The sequence below is a fragment of the Lissotriton helveticus genome, chromosome 7, assembly GCF_964261635.1.
Source record: "Lissotriton helveticus chromosome 7, aLisHel1.1, whole genome shotgun sequence".
Classification (NCBI taxonomy): Eukaryota; Metazoa; Chordata; class Amphibia; order Caudata; family Salamandridae; genus Lissotriton; species Lissotriton helveticus.
In genome coordinates this window covers 1,289,971,135-1,289,989,087 of record NC_136068.1, presented here as the reverse complement: position 1 = coordinate 1,289,989,087, position 17,953 = coordinate 1,289,971,135, and the positions used below count along the sequence as shown (strand labels likewise).

Here is a 17,953-nt window from a genome sequence, read left to right as displayed (position 1 = left end):
GAGTCCCACCTATTCAGTGCAAACGGCGCACTCCTTTCCTGGAGAGGGAGCAATAGGAGGAAGACTCCAGTCTGGACTTCTTGTGTTTAGGCTTTGCCATAAAAAAATTTCATGCCCACATTTTAACAGGGATCATTTGTTATAGACCTCCGGGGTTTTTTACGGTGTTTCAGCAGCAGTCGCTGCTGGAGAATTTTACCAATTTGGCCGCTGTCCTTTGTAAATTAGTTATCTTGGGAGATTTCAACCTTTGGTTGAATGGATCTCTTGATTCAGGGTACTTCAATGTTCTTCACTCGTGCAAGGGTCTTTGCCTTTTCCAGCGGGTGGCAAAGGCAACCCATAAGCGGGGTCACATACTTGATTTGATCTTTGCTGAAGAGCGGTATCTTAACGTTATGGTAATTCTGCCTTTGGTCTGGTCAGACCATTTTTTGATTAAATTTGCAGTGGACATTGCTAACCATAATCTCCGAGAAACTGGTGCTAGGAATTAATATGTCGGTAGAGATTGGAAGGCGCTTCTGCGCAAGCGGGGTTTAGCCCCACTGTTTTTGGTAGATGATTGCTTTGAGGCAAATAAGTTTGTAGGCAAAAATTATACCTCCCTCTGATCGAAGATTATGGCAGTTCTAGATGTATTCACCCCGCTAAAAAATCATAGAACCAGGGGCAGACCATCGGCTCCGTGGTTCAATGATAACCTAAGAAACATGAAACTTGACTTCAAAAGTGCAGAGAGGACGTGGAGACGGGGTTATGCGGACTCGGATAAATATATATGGAGATCTAAGATCATATGCTATAAAAAGGAGATAAATAGGGTTAAGGCAGAATATTTCTCTAACATGATTCTTAATACCCCGAATAACCCCAAAAGTATTTTTAGCATTCTGAATAGTCTTACTAGCCTTGAGTGTACAAAAAAGCAGATACCCCCCTCTCCGGAACTGTGTAATAATTTAGCCAATTTCTTTCATGCTAAAATTAAAACTATTATTGATGAGTTGAGGGGGGAGGGAGTCAGCAAGTGGTTTCTGAAACCACTGACACTGTGGGTTTCAGTGATATGGGGATGAGGGGTAATGATGTTCCTATTACCCCTACAGACAGCATGAATGGCAATTACTTAACTGAGTTTGTGCCTTTGACCTTGGAGGATTTTTGTAAAGTAGCACGTGGCATTTCATCAGGTTCTCCCTTAGACCCTGTTCCTCACAAAATCTGGAAGGAGTTCGAGGCAGAACTGTTTCCTACTCTACGATTAATTTGTAATCAGCCCCTCATTAGTAGGCTAGTGCCATTGCAGTGGAAACAAGCTTTAGTGACTCCTTTGCTAAAAAAGCCTTCTCTGGACCTGCAATGTCCTAAGAACTATAGGCCGATTTCTCTTCTGCCCTTTCTGGCCAAAATCGTTGAAAGAGTGGTTAGTAGGACGCTCTCCAACCATCTGGAGCAGCATAAATTGCTGGAGGAGGCTCAGTTTGGTTTTCGGCCTGCTCATGGTACAGTGTCGGCTCTGGTGATCTTGATGGACAAACTTCGGATGCGGGCAGACAGGGGTCAGGCAGCTATTCTCATTCTGCTTTACCTGTCTGCCGTGTTCGACATGGTCAATCATGGGACTCTATTGAGTAGGCTGGGGTGAAGGGCTGTGCTCTCCAATGGTTTCAATCTTTCCTTAAGGATCGAACGCAGGCAGTATCCCTTCCCCTTATCGTTTTGATCTGATTAACATCACACATGGTGTGCCACAGGGCTCGGCAATCAGTCCGATTTTATTTAACATATACATGAAACCCCTGATTGCAGTCATTAAAGAGCATAAGATTTTTATTTATTTATTTATTTATAAAGTACATCATAAACTATTCCGATGACACGCAGCTTATTCTCTCCTTGAAGGGAGAGCAATCAACTTCATTGGAGGAGTTCCATTGCTGCTTGCGTGATACGGCTCTGTGGCTGAAGAGTAATTCACTGCAGTTCAATGCAGACAAGACTGAGGTGCTCTTCTGCTCAGCGGATAGGGTTCCCTCTGTGTTGCCCAGTAACTTCTGGCCTAGCGATACGTCAACCGCAGTGAGACCAGTGGATACGGTTTGTAACCTGGGCATCATGTTTAATAACAAGTTGACTATGGAGGCTCAGGTTTCTAGAACGGTGGGTAGCTGCCTTGCGAATATCAGATTTTTGCGGAAATTTTTGCCTTTACTTCCCCACCAGGCACAGGCATTAGTTGTACAGAGTACAGTCTTGAGTAGATTGGACTACTGTAATGCCCTCCTGTTAGATTCTCCAAACTTTCTGTTGGATAGACTTCTTAGGATCCAGTCCACCGCAGCCAAACTTGCCTTGGGCTGGCCTGGAAGGACTTCTTCCTCTCGAGGCTTGGCAGAATTGCACTGGCTCCCGCTGGGGCAGAGAATTCAGTTTAAGTCTCTTTGCCTTGTGTTTAAGGCCCTACATGGGCTGGGCCCGGTCTCTCTGCAGAGGAAATTTGAGTGGTATGTTCCAGCCAAAAACCTCCGTTCCGCTTCAGCGAGACTAGTTAAGACCTCGAGGTTCAGGAAAGTCAAAGCGGGGGGCAGAACCTTTATGGTTGCCACTGCTAGACTTTGGAATGAATGGTCTCCCTCTGGAACTGAGACAAGTGAGCGATCTCCTTCTTTTTAGAAGAAGACTAAAAATGTGGTTGTTTTTCCGAAAATTTAGGGGCTGCTTTTTTTGGGTGGCCCCTAACCCACCCTTCCCCCCCCCCGACGCTCTTCTCTTTGTAAGCTCCCCACCATGTACTCTGAGTTGCCAGCGCCAGGATGCCTCTAACAGAGCGCTTTAGAAATTAATTAAATAAATAAACTGAGACTTCCTATTAGACTTTCTGGAGGATGGGGACACGGATCAGATCTTGGATGGGACCACGATTTGGACCGGGACCAGCCTTGTTCCTTGTGCTCTGCATCAAAACTCTTTACCTCCTGTTTCCTGATGGTCTTCATATGCATTAGAGAGCATTTGTTTCATGACTTCAAATCATTCTTGGATCTGAGCCACTAAAGCTGCTAAAGACAGATGTCATGCTGGTCTCTGACCGACATGTTCTTCCTGCAGATGTGGCAAAGCTTAGAGCCTGTAGTTTTCTGGAGACACATCCCTAGCAACTGCCCCAAAACCATTTTTTGGAAGTCAGTAAAACACCGACAAAAGTTCACAAGAGGAGCTCCGTCAAAGGGCATGGAAAAAAGTCAGCGCTCAAGGGTGGTGCCCATATGTGACTCCATGTCATCACTTCCGGAGGCAGGGCAGAGCCACCACAGAATCCGATGGTACCACCTCCCATTGTGTAAGGGCAACTGCTAGGAAGCTTCCTGATCCAATGGCCTGTTTGAATTTAAAAAGTGAGGAATCGGTGGTTTGATGTATCCATCAGAATGTTCAACACTGCCAAGAGCCATAAACCGATATAGAACCAAGCCTGGTCGAAAACAAAAGCACTCAAACAGGTCGAATCCTAAAGAAGAGGATATAAGCCCAACCCCTGAAAAAAGAACTGAACCCAAACTAGTGCAAAAAGAACAATTGATGGACAGAATACAGAACAATATCATATATTCACCCCAGTACAAAGATCTGGGTCTAAATCCATGGTTTTTTTGCTCCCCTTGCCATTCCAGTTTGAGCACAATCATATGCAAACCAGTCTTGACCCTGCGCCCAAAGGGAACAGTCCAATCCAAACTAGAACGCATTCTGACTGTTAGAGCTACACTTCTGAATAGCTTAAAGTTCGACAAAAGAGAATGTAAACAAAAAACAGGCCCGAGGCTCAAGTCTGACAGGCTGTCAACCGAAATACGCCTGTTCCTGTCAAGTGGTAATACATCAAATTATGGCAATTGTAACACAACACACTGGCATTTCAACTAGACTCAACTCTAGCAGAAAAGCCAGTAATTTGAACTGGACTCAAGTCTACGAGAAAGGCCTTTAAAAAAACTAGGCCAACTTACAGTAATCGTCTATCCTACACATGTGCATTTCTGGACTGTGACACAGCTGCTAAAGGCTTGTTGCACCCTTCGGGTGTTTCCTCAGAGCGCATATGAAAAATATATGACTGAGCAGATTCAGACATACTTGGAAGGCGGGTCAGCAAGTCCTTTGACAAGGTGCTGCAATGCAGCCAGGATGCCGGTCTGTTTCTCCAGGGGTACAGTTCTATCCATCATGAATAGCTTGCGGTTCAGATACTCCCAGAGCACCTGTGATAAAAGAGGTAGAACATAAGGGAAAGTTACTTATTTACGTGTTATTCTAATTCACCACAAAGGTATTCTAGTTAAATTCATAAAATGTTTGAACACTTTTGATTACTTTATTAAAAATACAAATGGAAAACATCATTTGGCTCCAAGAAGCAGAATTAGACACCAGGTCACAGAAAAACACAATCAAAAGAAGAACTACATGGACTAGTTACCTCGAGTCACAAAACAATAGGTTGTATAAGAAATAAGAAAACTCAGTCAAATTTCTTTTCAGTATTCAACTTGCCTGGAGTGAATATAATGCACCAAAAAGTCCCTTAAAGGAGGTGATGGGATGAAGGAAAGGGAAGGAAAAAGGAACAGAAGGGTAAGGAGGTAGGCAAGAGCATTAGTAAATACTGTGAATCACGAAACCAGTTATCCAACAGTTGTCATAGCTGTCACATACCCCAATTATATGCAACAGTAAGAACGAGTTAAGGCAGAAAAGATTTTTTTGCTCAGAATCATCCACAGTTAGGGGAAACATAAATCCCAGGTCTCTTATGCGCTGCCGATAAGACTGTTCAGGTGCGACCTAGCTGCCTCAAGCTCAGTGCTAGCCACATTTACCACCAAAATCCCAGCAGGGCTCATCCAAGGATTCTCACCCCATTGGTTAACCTCTCTCCAAATGGCTTGGAGGTGCTGTTTCTTACTTTGAGTCGGAAGTCTTATAGGATCAGGATACACCTGCACTCATATTGAGTGCTTCTTTTAAGGAGGCGCGTCTTTAATAATACCATTGTCGGTGTCATCAAGAGTTACAATGACAGAATCTCCATTGAGGATTGGGCGAGAGATCCCTTGATGAGCTTAGATCCTACATTCCCTCCTGTCCATTAGTGCAACATGGGCCATCTGCAAACAAAAAGTCTCATCGTAACCATGAAATCCAGTTTAGTAGGGGTGGAAGTTATCGCTCCACCAAAAATTAGCAACCCTCCCTGCAGTTTCCAGAATTACAGTTCTGCCCTCCAACTATGACACTGCTCAAGTTCTATCAGATGTCGAATCTCCAGATCTGAAGGATCTGCTTGAGTCTCCACTTTACTCAGGTTGACACCACTGCATTGAGACCAATCATTCTACCCTCCATTTTCTTCATCCTTACCTTCATTGCAGAGCCAAATTTCTCCACATTACAGAGCTGCAGCGTGATGCTCCCTAATGCTGCCAGCATTTTCTTTAGACCACTAAGAACTTATGGGCTTAATCATCACTAACTCTTTTCTATTTGTGAGTCTTGGAGAGGTTAAAAGTCCACGTTGTCTCACCTGGATTGTTTACCTGCTACGCTCAGGTGGAACACTCCTGCTAACTACAGTGAATCTTGTTACCTTAGGGAGAAGCACTTCTGCACCGATTATCCATCCCTTCAACCAGGCACCATAGACAGCTGTCAGCTAAGAGGACTCTGTTATCCCATCCTCATTCCCCTCAGGCACTGCAGGGTCTTACCCACTCCACTGGTACAGTGGCATCTCCTGAAGGATTCGGGATATAAACAGCCTCCTGTGTCATGTCTGGCAGAGACCCGAACTCCAACACCTTTGCATACATTTTAGATAGCTTTGGTGTTAGGAGGGGCACGTACACCAGGTAAAATTCTACAGGTAGGCCATCCGTACCAGTTGTCTTGCCCCACACCAGATCTTGGATAGCTTCCCATATTTCAGGTACAGAGAATAGCTTCTCCGAGCAAAACCGGATCGTCCTCAGGCAGCTTCGGCAACACCACCCTAGCAAGGAAAGCCTCAAGCCCCTCCTCTGGTGTGGGGTCATGTGCCGCATTAAGCTGTCCATAATGTTGTGTAAACACATCATGGACCGCCTCTTGGGAGTACACCATCTCCCCCCCCCCCCCCCACCTCCCCCAGGTCCAGCTATCTGAGTAATGAGGAGCAGCCTGTTCACTGGAAAAGTCAGTCATGAGAGCACTCTACCAGCTCAGCGCCCCCTCCACATGTGCAGACAACTGATACTCATGTTTGTTTGGGACGTGGAGCCTTTCTAGCGTTGTCCTGTGTCTTTCCCATTCTTCGTGTACAGAATACAAGACCTGAGGGTGGTCTGGGACTTCCTTCTCTAATCACTGGATGTCATCTTCCAGTCTTCCTGCAGCATTCTCACGGTCCTCACTGATTAGCTGAGGCATTACCTCAACTCACCACCTTGCAAGCTTCCCATTCAACAGCTTGTGTTGATTATCACAGACGATGTTGAAGTCCAAGGATAATCTGTCAATTTTATTCTCCAAGATTTCCCAAAATGTATTCACGGCATTGAGGATCAAGTCCAATTTGTCAGGGGAGCCAGTTGCTTGCAAGAGTGCACCAGCCGACGTGTCCTGGTCCAGGCGGGTGCCCCCGGGGATGGGGCCCTGTCCGGTCTCACCATCTCCCCCGCCGCCATTCCCTTGCAGCTTTTGTGTGATCCATGTTGGGTTGAATGTAGTCTTTCCCCGGAACGTGGGATGGTCAAATCTCTCCTACTGGTCCTGGCCCTGCCATGTGGGTCTCAAAGGGGTTGCAGCAGTGCCTTCTTTATCAGCCCGTAGGGGCCCAGCGTGTTCAAAGCTACACCCTGCCCTATTCTCAATTGAGATTAGCAGTCAGTCAGGATCTTTGCATCCAACTGAGATTTCAACCAGGGATGGAGGGGAGATTCTCCCCCCTCCACCAAAGGACAAACAGGTGTCACTGGTATCTCCACTGGGTGCCCAGCAGTTTGTCTGGATACTGTCACCTTCAGCCTCCGGGGTTTGCTATAGTCCTCCCCGATCTTGTCCCTCTACACAGGGCTGCTGGATTTTTCCAGACGTCAGCACCTCACAGTCATCTTGTTGTTGGCACCTCAACCTAAGGAATGGGGCTTGTCCTTGGCACTGCCCAAAACACCTCCAGGCTTCATTCTTGGCATCTTTGTCTGTGATAGGCCCAGGGAGCCCAGTCTGGTGCCCTCATGCTCTGTTGTGGGAACTCTCACCCTTCTCTGTGCCACAGTGGCTCCTCCGACACCACAGCATCCTCCCTCCCACATCAATGGGAGGCCGACTGACATCTGCGGCAGTCCCAACACTCCCTGGGCACACCACCAGGCCATCAGCAACATTCAACCCCAACGATGACTGCAGCAAACTACGGAGGGCAGTGGGATCCATTTTGGATACCCCTGGCCTAGCCTAGCACAATATGGAGGTTGAGGATTGTTCTACCACACAGTGGAAGTGTATCGCTTAATTACTACAGCTGAAGGGAGAAGACCCAGACTATGAAGCGGGGGAACTGGAGATAGGGCTCCTTTATATATCCTATGATGCCTTTTGATTAGCAAGAATCTGCTTATTAGTCTCCATGAGCACTGCCATTTACTGGATGATAGAGGTGATTGGTGGTACTGCAGACGGTTGTGATAGGTGATGCCTGCTCTTTTGTCTTTCCTTGATTTCTCCTTTAGGTAACCTGACGACAGTCAAGTGCTGAAACCTCACTGCTCTTTGTGCCTCTGTTGTGGCGGGTGGAGACAGCCCTAGTGGTACCTGCTTTGTAAAACCTCACTCTAAACAAAGGTTGTGTCTAAAGAACAGTCCCAGGAAGAACACTTGGAAGAAGAAACACCTCAAACCACTACAGTTTCAGACAGGAGAACCACATCTCCGGTTTGGAAGATGTGCTTAAAAGTGGGACCAAAATCACCCCACTCTGATCCAGTTTGAAGATCTCTTGGACCAAGGCAGGTAGTGCAACACAGAGTACCCAGAGGAGTTCTGTGCATCCAGGGCTGGTGTCTGTCTGCAAGCAAGTCTCCCAGAGCTGTGGGAAATCACCTGAAAACTGAATGTTCTGCTTAAGTTGGGTAACAATAAACATCTGTTATTCAGAGCCAAGATACCCTTGGGTGAATGTGGCTATACAAATACACATCTTATGTTTATGTTATGGCGGACCAGAGTGCCTACCCTGCAGTGCCTGCAATCTTGCCTGCCTGCTGAGAGAGGGAAAAACCTGCCTTGCCGAAGAAGAGACCGTTCAGGAAAGAGTGAGGTTCAGCACTTCTCTGATGACTGTGCAACAGGAACAAGTGATCTGGAAGGACACTGCTGCCTGTGGGCATCCCCAGACTCATTCTGGATTCTGAATGGAATCACAATACCCTGATCAAGTGCCAGTCCGGGCTGTGATTGCATGACAACTGAAAGCTCTAGCAAGGTAACTGAGAAACTGCTAAAGACACAAGCGGGGCTGCATCTGACAAATTGGTGTAGACCCGAACGGAGCAGCAACTGCTGAGTCACTGAAGGCCAATGAATGAGAATGAAGTTTGCCCCTAGCTGGTGGACAGAATAAAGTGCATCTACTGCCTGTGGGGTGAATGAAGGGCAGCCCAGACATCCCTCGCCTGCAGAAGATGTTGGGTGCAGCGAGGAAGGGATACAGTGTCCTACCTGCAATTAAGATGAGTAGCAGCGTTCTAGCTGTGGTGAGGATGGGAGGCAGCCGTCATATTTGTGATGGGGATGAGACGCAGTGTCCTATTGTGGTTAAGCGGTTATACTGAGTTCTACTGTGGTGAGATTACGAAAGGCATTATCTGGATAGGGTGTAAATGAAGTGCACATCTGCCTTGGGTAAGCAATAGATGCAGTGCCCTAGTTCTGGAAAGAGCCCTAGCTAGGGTGAGAGCGAGATGCAGTGGTCCAGCTGTTGAGGAAATTACATGCAGGACCCTACTTGGGTAGAGAGCAATATGCAGTATTGGATCTGTGATGAGAAAGAGGTGAAGCTCTGACCTGGGTCCCAGAAGAACCTGCTCACCTGGTTATAGTGGACGGAACCTGCTCACCTGGTTATAGTGGACGGTTGTGTATATATCATTCTCAAAGTGCAGTGATGTCTTCCAGGTGATGCGTCTGAACTCCAGGCTCACCGAGTTATCCTCCAATAAGAAGTCATGGATGTATTCCTCCCCTCGGATGGGCCTCACCACCTGACCTGTGCACACAAGATTGTCATTGGTTACCATATCCGAAACCCGGATGTATACAACCTCTCAGGAATGACTCTACATGCTACAAGAGCTCTGCTTGCTTAAAACAATAAGGGATTCACCACAGTCTGAGTGAACTTCTATTCAAAGGGCGCCACAGGGAGAAATCTCCTGAATTGAGACAATATTCAAGAACAAATAGTGTGTTTGTGTGTGGGGGGTGGTAACACATGTTTATTAGACACTGACAATGCATGTGAGAGGGAACACAAGCTCATAGGCACTGATGAGGTGACAGAGACAAAAACACAGGCTCTCTAGGAATCACTGCTGTATGTAAAGGAAGTGCCTGCTCCTTAGGGATTAACACTGTGAGAGACAGGACAGTAGCTCACAAGTACTTAGCGAAAACGCAGCTCATGCTTGGACACATGTGCATCCCAGGGAGACATACCTTCTGTCTAGGCAAGAAGAACATCTGCACCATGGGGGCAAAGAAAGTGTTCAGGAGAGCGGACATGACTGTGAGATGCATGTCTCTACCTAACAAAAAAACCCTAAACCCTCACAACACCAGCTCCAGCTCATCATACCCAGGAGTAATTTTAAAAACTGACCTGTAGAGGAGAAATTCACTTTGAAAATGGATAGACAGCAGATGGTGTTACAGTCTTCCAAAAGCCATGACTACCAGGGAAAAGCACCCTAAATGCATCACTCACAGCAGGCAACCTCCCTGACATAAAAAAGTATGTGGGGGAGCAAAGGGGGGATTGTCAAGGCCTGGGTGTCGAGTCTCCTCTGGTGTTCTAGTCTTTGTCTGTCAGAGATACAGGCGACAGGATTTCTAGTAGCAGTGATAACACTAGTGCAGGACACTCTCCCAGCAACTAGTGCTATCCAGTTTGATTGATTCCCTGTTGACTGGGACTCTTGGGAAACCCTGCTCAGAACCCTGCTGAAAAAGCTTAGATCAAAAAGCCTGTAGCACTACGTTCTCATGTGAGGAGTGGCTGGACACAAAACTGGGATCAGCAAGCGTAGGTCTATAGAGCCTGGCCACTATTCTGCTCTCAGATAGTGATGGAGTTTTTTCCATGCAGCTAATATCAGGTATAATAAGGCTGTGTTAAAAAGGCAAGTGGGACTCAGATAACTGTTTAGATGTCAGAAGCCTCTCAGTGAGGATGATGGCTTTTGCTTTGATTGATGGAAGGGCGAGGTCTAAAATCTCTCCTGCCCATCTCACCAAGCTACTTCACGGGGTCGGGGGAAGGGAACTAGAAGGGTTCACCATTTCTAGTTCAGGATAAGTATTGGTGCCACTATCAACCCCAAAGGCCTGAAATTCTGATTCCGTATTCATGGACAAGAAACGGGCAGCCTCTCTATTATCATCTATCCTGATGTCATCGATAGGGTCTGAATCAGTCCCAAACAGGGTGCGGATAGTGTCTCCATACCACCCAGAGCTAACAGATTGTCTTGTAAGCTGCTACTCTTCTAGTAAACATTGAGCGTCTCTCCTCAACTTGACTGTCCTGTATGTAGGTGACGGTTGTCCCGACAATGGAACCAGAGTGTTCGGCATTGGCGCAGACAATGGCGCCAACAGTGCCTTTACTGGCATCAGGGGAGTTTGGGTTGAGGCTCAGAAGTCATAAGTCGCACTGATGCCAGGTGCGAAGCGAAGGAGGTGGTGTTGGAGAAAGTTGAGGCAAGAAGGGGGTGAATGTCACCACAGGAATTTCCAACAGTGGCAATCCAAAGGCACCCATACCAGTCCCATAGTGGCAATAGCGCACCAGGTGGGGGACTATAGCCTTCTTAAAAATAATGAATAAACATTGCAGGATCTGTTGTGAGAGAAGGGAAATCTGGGTAAACCAGTGTCTCTGATCATGAGGAAGAGGGGGATGGACCTGAGCCAACATCAGATCTAATGGCATCTACACCACTGCACCCCCCTGAGCCAACATCAGATCTAATGGCATCTACACCACTGCATCGTCAGGGACCGACATCTCCAACAGTTCTGGCTAGGAGGACAACTAAGTAGGGTTGGAGACTCTCTAGGACAGCAGTTCTTAACCCTTTGACTTCAGTGAACACCCACTAATTCAATACTGGAAACTGGGGCCCCCCACCTATAGAAATTCTATGATTTGAACCTCAAAACAATATAGAAAATACAGAAACTAGTACACATCAAATATACAAATTATAAAATATTTCAATTCACAAATAAAGACATTCAAAAATCGAAAGTGTTATATCAGTAGGAAGGCGTCGGGGTGTGTGGTAAACCCATGGGTTTTCAAAGAGTACTTCTTCGAGAATTGGTAAGGTTTCTTTGTGCGTTAGACTAGTATAAAGGCTTTCCACATCAAGGCCTATCAGGATGTTGGTTGTTGGATCGAATTGTAAGTCTTCAAGGAGGCACAGCACCGCTTTGGTGTCCCGTAGGTACGTGCTCGTACTTTGAATGATCGGGCGTAATAAAGCGTCGGCAAATTTAGACACCCACTAGGGACACCTGACTCATTGAAACCATGCCCCTAGTGAGTGAGGGGACTCAAGAAAGGAAATTTTTCCTTCTTTGTTATGTTTTTCGCCTATAACTGAGTGACATTCTCCTGCTAGGTTGTTTATCTGAGATTTCGGATTTTGTAGGTCTACAGTTAGAATGGGAGGGTGGACCTAGCTTTTCCCTCTACCTCCCCCCGTTTTTGATCTACATACTTCCTTAATCAGCTAATATTATTTCATTTTGTAAACAGTCACAGACTTCCCTAGTAGGCATGGCAGACCGACCATACGTTAAGAGTTACTGCTCCAAAGGCATTGGAGGAATTACTGTTCCTCTTTTTCTTTTTTTTTTCCAACATCATATTTTTTCTCCACATAAATATATCATACATGAGTCAAAAACACATTTTTATGAGAAATTCCCCATCCGCCCAACAAGAACTCCCTTCCCAACTAAAATACCTCACTTTGGAATTTGCCTAGGGTTGTACTTTACTTCCCCTTACATTGAGCATGAGTAGCATATCTAACATAAGTTCGCTCCAGTGTTTGGGAATTGGAAGGATCACAGGGATCTGGGGCACCCACACTCCAGCCCCTTGTCTGTAACGTAATTCAACAAAGCTTATCCTTAGCTCTCAAACTTATGATGAAGACTACTGCAAATTCCTATAAAATGTGGTTGAAAACCTGTGATGTCTCATATCATTATGGCAGAGGTAAAATGTTACACTGTGGTAAACCAACATGGATACTCGCATCTTAGTAAGTGTAATCTTACACTCTTCAACCACATTTTATAGGAATTTGCATGTATTCTCATGGGAGAACACAGTTTATTGTTTTACCCAGGCACTGCACATTTTGATTCATTGTTCACAAGAGTATACTTACTGGGAACCTCAGCAAGCCAACATCATAGAAGTAATATAAATCACACAGTCATATTCGATTTTACTTCATAGTTAATTGCATGGATGCTTTTGAAAGTGATACATTTGTTATGGATTCACACTGAGGACAGTTTCTTTTATGTTTGTAGGATCTATCCCCTGATGAAGGGCACAGCGGGAAATGCATTGGGCATATTTATGTTAAGAAACATTGTTACATTTGAAAACAGCATAAGTTGGATACTTCAAACTGAAAGGAAAAGGTGTCATAATCACAGACTGGACCGAGCTTATGCTACCTCTACTGCTTTGTTGTTTAAAAGAGATTTATTATGGTTGTCACGAACTACCTTTCTTTCCAGAGTATCAAACTGACTCCGCTTGTTGCATACTTTTGTTTTCACCATGTTCCTAATCTTGTTTTAAAATTGACTTGTTTGCATTACTTCTAGGACTCCTATTTTTCTTCTCCTCTATCTCCTTCTTCTCTCTTCTTCTCCTTTCTTCTTCTCTCTTCCCCCCTTTCTCTTTTCTCTTTTCCGTAAAATCTTTTAAAATTGCATTTACTCTTAGTACAGTTTTTACCTATGGGGATATAGTTTTGATATTGCTTTTCATATCATGTTTTTGTTTTACTCATATCCTCTTGCTACATGACTTTGTACTGATGTTTTACATTGTTTATTATCTCAGTAAAGCATTTTAAACACAAACTTAAATGAAAAGAAAATAAAGAAAAAATATGGTTTGGAATAACACTAATTACTTTTTTGAATATTTGCAGATTGGTGACGTTCCCTACATGTTGGGGATATCGCATTCAGTTCATTCTCACATATCTCACACTCAGGAGGATTAACCAATCAGCACCAACAAACAGAATACGTGATTAACTAAACCATGTGTGAGTGTGTAAGTCTTATCATTAAGTAGCTGGAAGTAACTCATGCGGTCAAGTTCCTGGTAATTGTATTCCTGTTTACATTGGGCAAAATCTATAATGGTATTTCCCAGGAACAGATCTCGTAACAAATTTGCAACCACACTCATACCAGTGGACAAGAGCCTCTGGTATGATCCCTGGGATGAAATCTACATTATCCTGTAGCAGGGTAAAAGGGGAGGGGAAGGTTGTCATGTGATGGTCCCTCGTCAAAGAGTCCCAAATATCCATGGTTTGCCTCAGTATATCGGAAACATAGCAAACTTGGGGTATGGCATATCTGGGAGACTAAGGGATGGTCCTCTGGCACAACCCATTACCGCCATGTCCATATGGATCCAATGGTTTTCATTTTCGCATATGGACCACTCAAACAAAACTCCAAGCTGGGTCCCCTGGTAGTATTTTTTACTATCTAGTAGGCCCAGACCCCCTGAACGCCTGCAATATTTTCCTGGAGACTCGAGCTTTCTCTCCTACTCAGATAGAGAAGTCTATCACTTGCTTGAGTGCTTTCAAGTAGCTTTCTGGAAATTTGGCTGGGAGCGCTTGAAAAATATAGTACAGCTTAGGCAACATTTTCTGCTTTATCTTAGCCAATCTACCCAACCAGGGTATATGCAAAAGTTGCCACTTGTGGAGGTCGGATTTGATTAGGTGTTTAGGTCAAGGGTAATTTATAGCATAAAGCATGCTGTGCTGTGGCTTAATGTAGAACTTCTGGGTATTTTAGTTTGATGTTGGGGGCACAGCTGATTGGGTGCAGGGCGGAAAGTTTGCTTTTGATATCCGCGGTTAGACCCATACTGAGAATATGTAACTTATCGAGGTTCACCTTGAAGGGCAACACCTCTTCGTAGGATTCCAAAAGCTGCATAATATGGGAGATGGAGCTTATTCGGTCTAATATTGTGAGGAGAATTTAATCTGCTAACAAGTGTATTGAAAGCTGCCCCCCCCCCTTAAAGGGCATCCCTCTAATGTCTGCATATTGTCGGATGGCTAGCACCAGGGGTACTACGGCCAGCACAAATAGAAGAGAGAGGGGGCAACCCTGTCATGCCCCCCTTAACAGATAGATCTCCTCCGATTGTTCCCCACTGACCAGGACCCGCACCATAGCGGATTTGTAACTAGCCAACACCTAAGTCAGTACTGGGTACGTATAAGATCCTTTCCAAAACTCGAGCAAGGAAAGGTCAGCTGACCGTATCTAAGGCCTTTTCGGCATCTAGCTCTCTGCTGTCTCATACATGGGATTGTCCTTTTTCTACGTGTTGTAAGACTCGTCTAATGTTGTCCGCGGCTTGTCTATGTGGGATAAAGCCTGATTGATCGAGGTCTATGAGATACAGCAAGTGTGGTTAGAGTCTGTTGGCCAAACGTTTTGTGAAGATGTTTGCATCCAAGTTAAGGAGCGTGATAGGTCTATATAGGCATTGCATATATGAAGAGATTTCCCCTGCTTGTGTATTAGGGTAATGTTGGCTGAAACCATTGTGTCTGATGTTAAGAATGAGTTAAGCAATAACACCAGGTGAGGGGCTTAAAATATTTTTAGAAATGATTGGTGATGCCTTTCGGCCCCCGGTCTTTGTCTGGGCGCAAATCCTGGATAGTTTGGGGGACTTCCTGGTCGGTAATCAGTTCTTCCACTTTGTCACTGTGGCTTTGGAGATTTTAGGTATGTGGGCCTTGGCCAGAATGGCAGCCATCTTATCAGAGGGAAATGAGTCTCCCCGACACAAAGTCACATAAAACTCATGGAAGGCCCTCACTTTCTCTTCTTGACGATCAAGAAGAGCTCCCCCCCTGGTCGGAGCAGGTCAGGAATTCTATGGGAAGCTGTCTGGGTTCTCAGTCTCCTTGCCAACAGGATCCAGTCTTGATTGCCTGCATATAAAGCATGGGTACTCACAAACATTTTCCCTGGGTCCGCAAAGTTTGGTCTTTGGTGTGACTGAGGGCCGCACTGATGCCAGTGGGGGTGTAAAGTGGGTGTAGGGGGAGCGAAGCAAGTATATATAGGCGCTTAACTCAATTGCACTATGTGAAACCAGAAAACTTGGGATGAATCTAGGTTTCTCCACTTGACCAAATTGTGTGACTCTTGGCAATTATTTTATTTCAATTCCCTCCTTTTTCTTCACAATCACATATAATAGGACCTCAAAATACATGACTTTAGGATACGTGCTGTACAACACAATCTCATGTGCTTGGATGTAATCACTAATGGCATTGTTGTAAGGGGGAGGGGGTGGGGGGTTGGGAAGCCTGAACGTTTCTAAATTCATGTTTGAAAATCATCACTTTAAAAAAAATGTATTCCGAATGCACTGCTGTAATTTGATTTACTAGGGTTAAATGGTTCTACAGGTCAATGAAATACACGTTTTGAATTTTGAAAACACTATCGTATTTTTACACGTTTACTCTCTTTAAAAATGGAGGTGTTCCTAAAGTTAAGGGCCCAGTTACTTCCTTTCCCTAAGTACAATAACCTTTAAATAAGAGCTTGCTGTATTTTTTTTTAAATGTTGGAGCTGAGTTGAGTAAACAGCAGTCCAGTACTGCTACTGTCCAGGGGGCCGCATGTATAGGTCAGGGGGGGCCGCATGTATAGGTCAGGGGGTCCGCATGTCGCCCCTGGGACATACTTTGAGTATTACTGATATAAAGCTTTTGGCATAGGCACAATAGTGCCTCTATGACTTTTCTGTGATTAAAAGGTCTCTTAGGAGCAATCTCCTCCTGTAAGTCCCTCAGGGAGCCATCTGTCTATGGTTCTGCACTGCTCTTTTGTGGTCTACTTGCAAGGACACCCTATATGTCTTGTTGGTTTGGAGGAGTTTAGCCTGCTCTTCTATACAGTGTAATTGAATCAGTGCCTTGACAGCGTCCCAAACAACAGTGGACTCTGTCTCTCCTGTATTATTATTCTCAAAGTACTGTTCTATCCCCCCTATGAAGTTCTACTCAAACAGGGTCGTCCCTAAGCAGGGATTTGTCATATCTCCACAGGAGTCATCTGTTAGGGATTTTATGGCACTTACTCTTCCACACCACCATGGACTGGTCTTAAACCACTAAGGACCTGTGGGGGTGACAGACACTTTTAGTGCTAGGATGTAAGGGGTTCCCCAAAGTAGATCAATATGCAAGTAGGATCTATAAACATGTGAGAAACAGGTGAAGTCCTGCTCATTTGGGTGTTTGTGGCACCACAAATATTAGACCTAGGTCTCTCATACCTAGCGGCAAGGCTTGGACTATCACTCCCTGTAAGTACCTGTCAGGCGGGTATCTATCTAGTGATCCATCAGGTACGAGGTTGAAATCAACAACCCACAATAAGCTAGTGGGGTCTTATTCCCCTAGCTTTAACATAAGACATGGGAGGTGCTGGTCTTGGTCATGGGGCATTGGGGCATTAAATGTATTGTATGGACGATTCTGGTATAGCCCTTCAAGATAAATGTAGCACCCCTCCTCCTTATTAGCAATCACCTTTACCACTTCAAAAGGGACATTTTAATGTCTGCCAATCATGACTCCTCCCCTCTTTTCATAGTGTTGGTAGCAGCAAAGAATTGATTATAGTACAATCTAGGCTTCATTAGATATGTTTCTGCTCTCCTAAGGTGCGTTTCTTGCAGGCAAAATATGGTGCTGGGACAGAATATCGAGTTGGAAATGTCGACTTACACAAATATCGAGTTGAAAATATCGTGATTCAAAAATATCGACAGCAAGAATATCGTGGTCAAGAATATCGAATTTAAGGTATGCAATATCCTTAAAAAAATATAGAAGTCATTAATATTGTTTGCAAAAATATAGATGTTTAAAATATCGATTTAATTAGTGTTATGTATTTTAGTTTATATTTTAAATGTATGTGATGTATTTTTTTTGCATATATATTGTTTATGCTTTTTAATGTATGTGTTACATTTTTAGTAGTTATGAATTTTATTTTAATTACATTTTGTATTTTTTTAGTTCCGTAGTAGGTTGTGGGTTTAGGGGAATAGGGTGGGAAGTAATTTAATTATAATAAATTAATGGTTATTCATTTATTTAATGTAGATTTTATAGCATTAATTGTGGGAAGTAATTTATTTGTAATTAATTACTAATGGTTATTAATATTAATTCATTTATTGGTAAGGAATTATGGTAATGGTGTAATATGTTTTAGGTGTGGGTTGTGGGGTTTATAAGGGTAAAGGGTGGGAAGTCATTTATTTTTGATTAATTAATAACTAGTTGTTAATCTATATTAATTA

The 17,953-nt window shown here is 44.4% G+C and overlaps 1 protein-coding gene across 2 annotated transcripts in view; it reads right to left on the bottom strand.

The window, feature by feature from the left end:
• Nucleotides 1-17,953, bottom strand: part of MYO15B (myosin XVB) — an 810,836-nt gene that overhangs the window by 155,344 nt on the left and 637,539 nt on the right. For both annotated transcript variants that reach the window (XM_078654532.1, XM_078654533.1), the window contains 2 exons: nucleotides 9,153-9,301; nucleotides 4,138-4,262 (listed from right to left, as the gene is read on the bottom strand). In XM_078654532.1, the coding sequence (XP_078510658.1) occupies nucleotides 4,138-4,262; nucleotides 9,153-9,301 (274 nt within the window). The remainder of the gene's footprint in view (nucleotides 1-4,137; nucleotides 4,263-9,152; nucleotides 9,302-17,953) is intronic.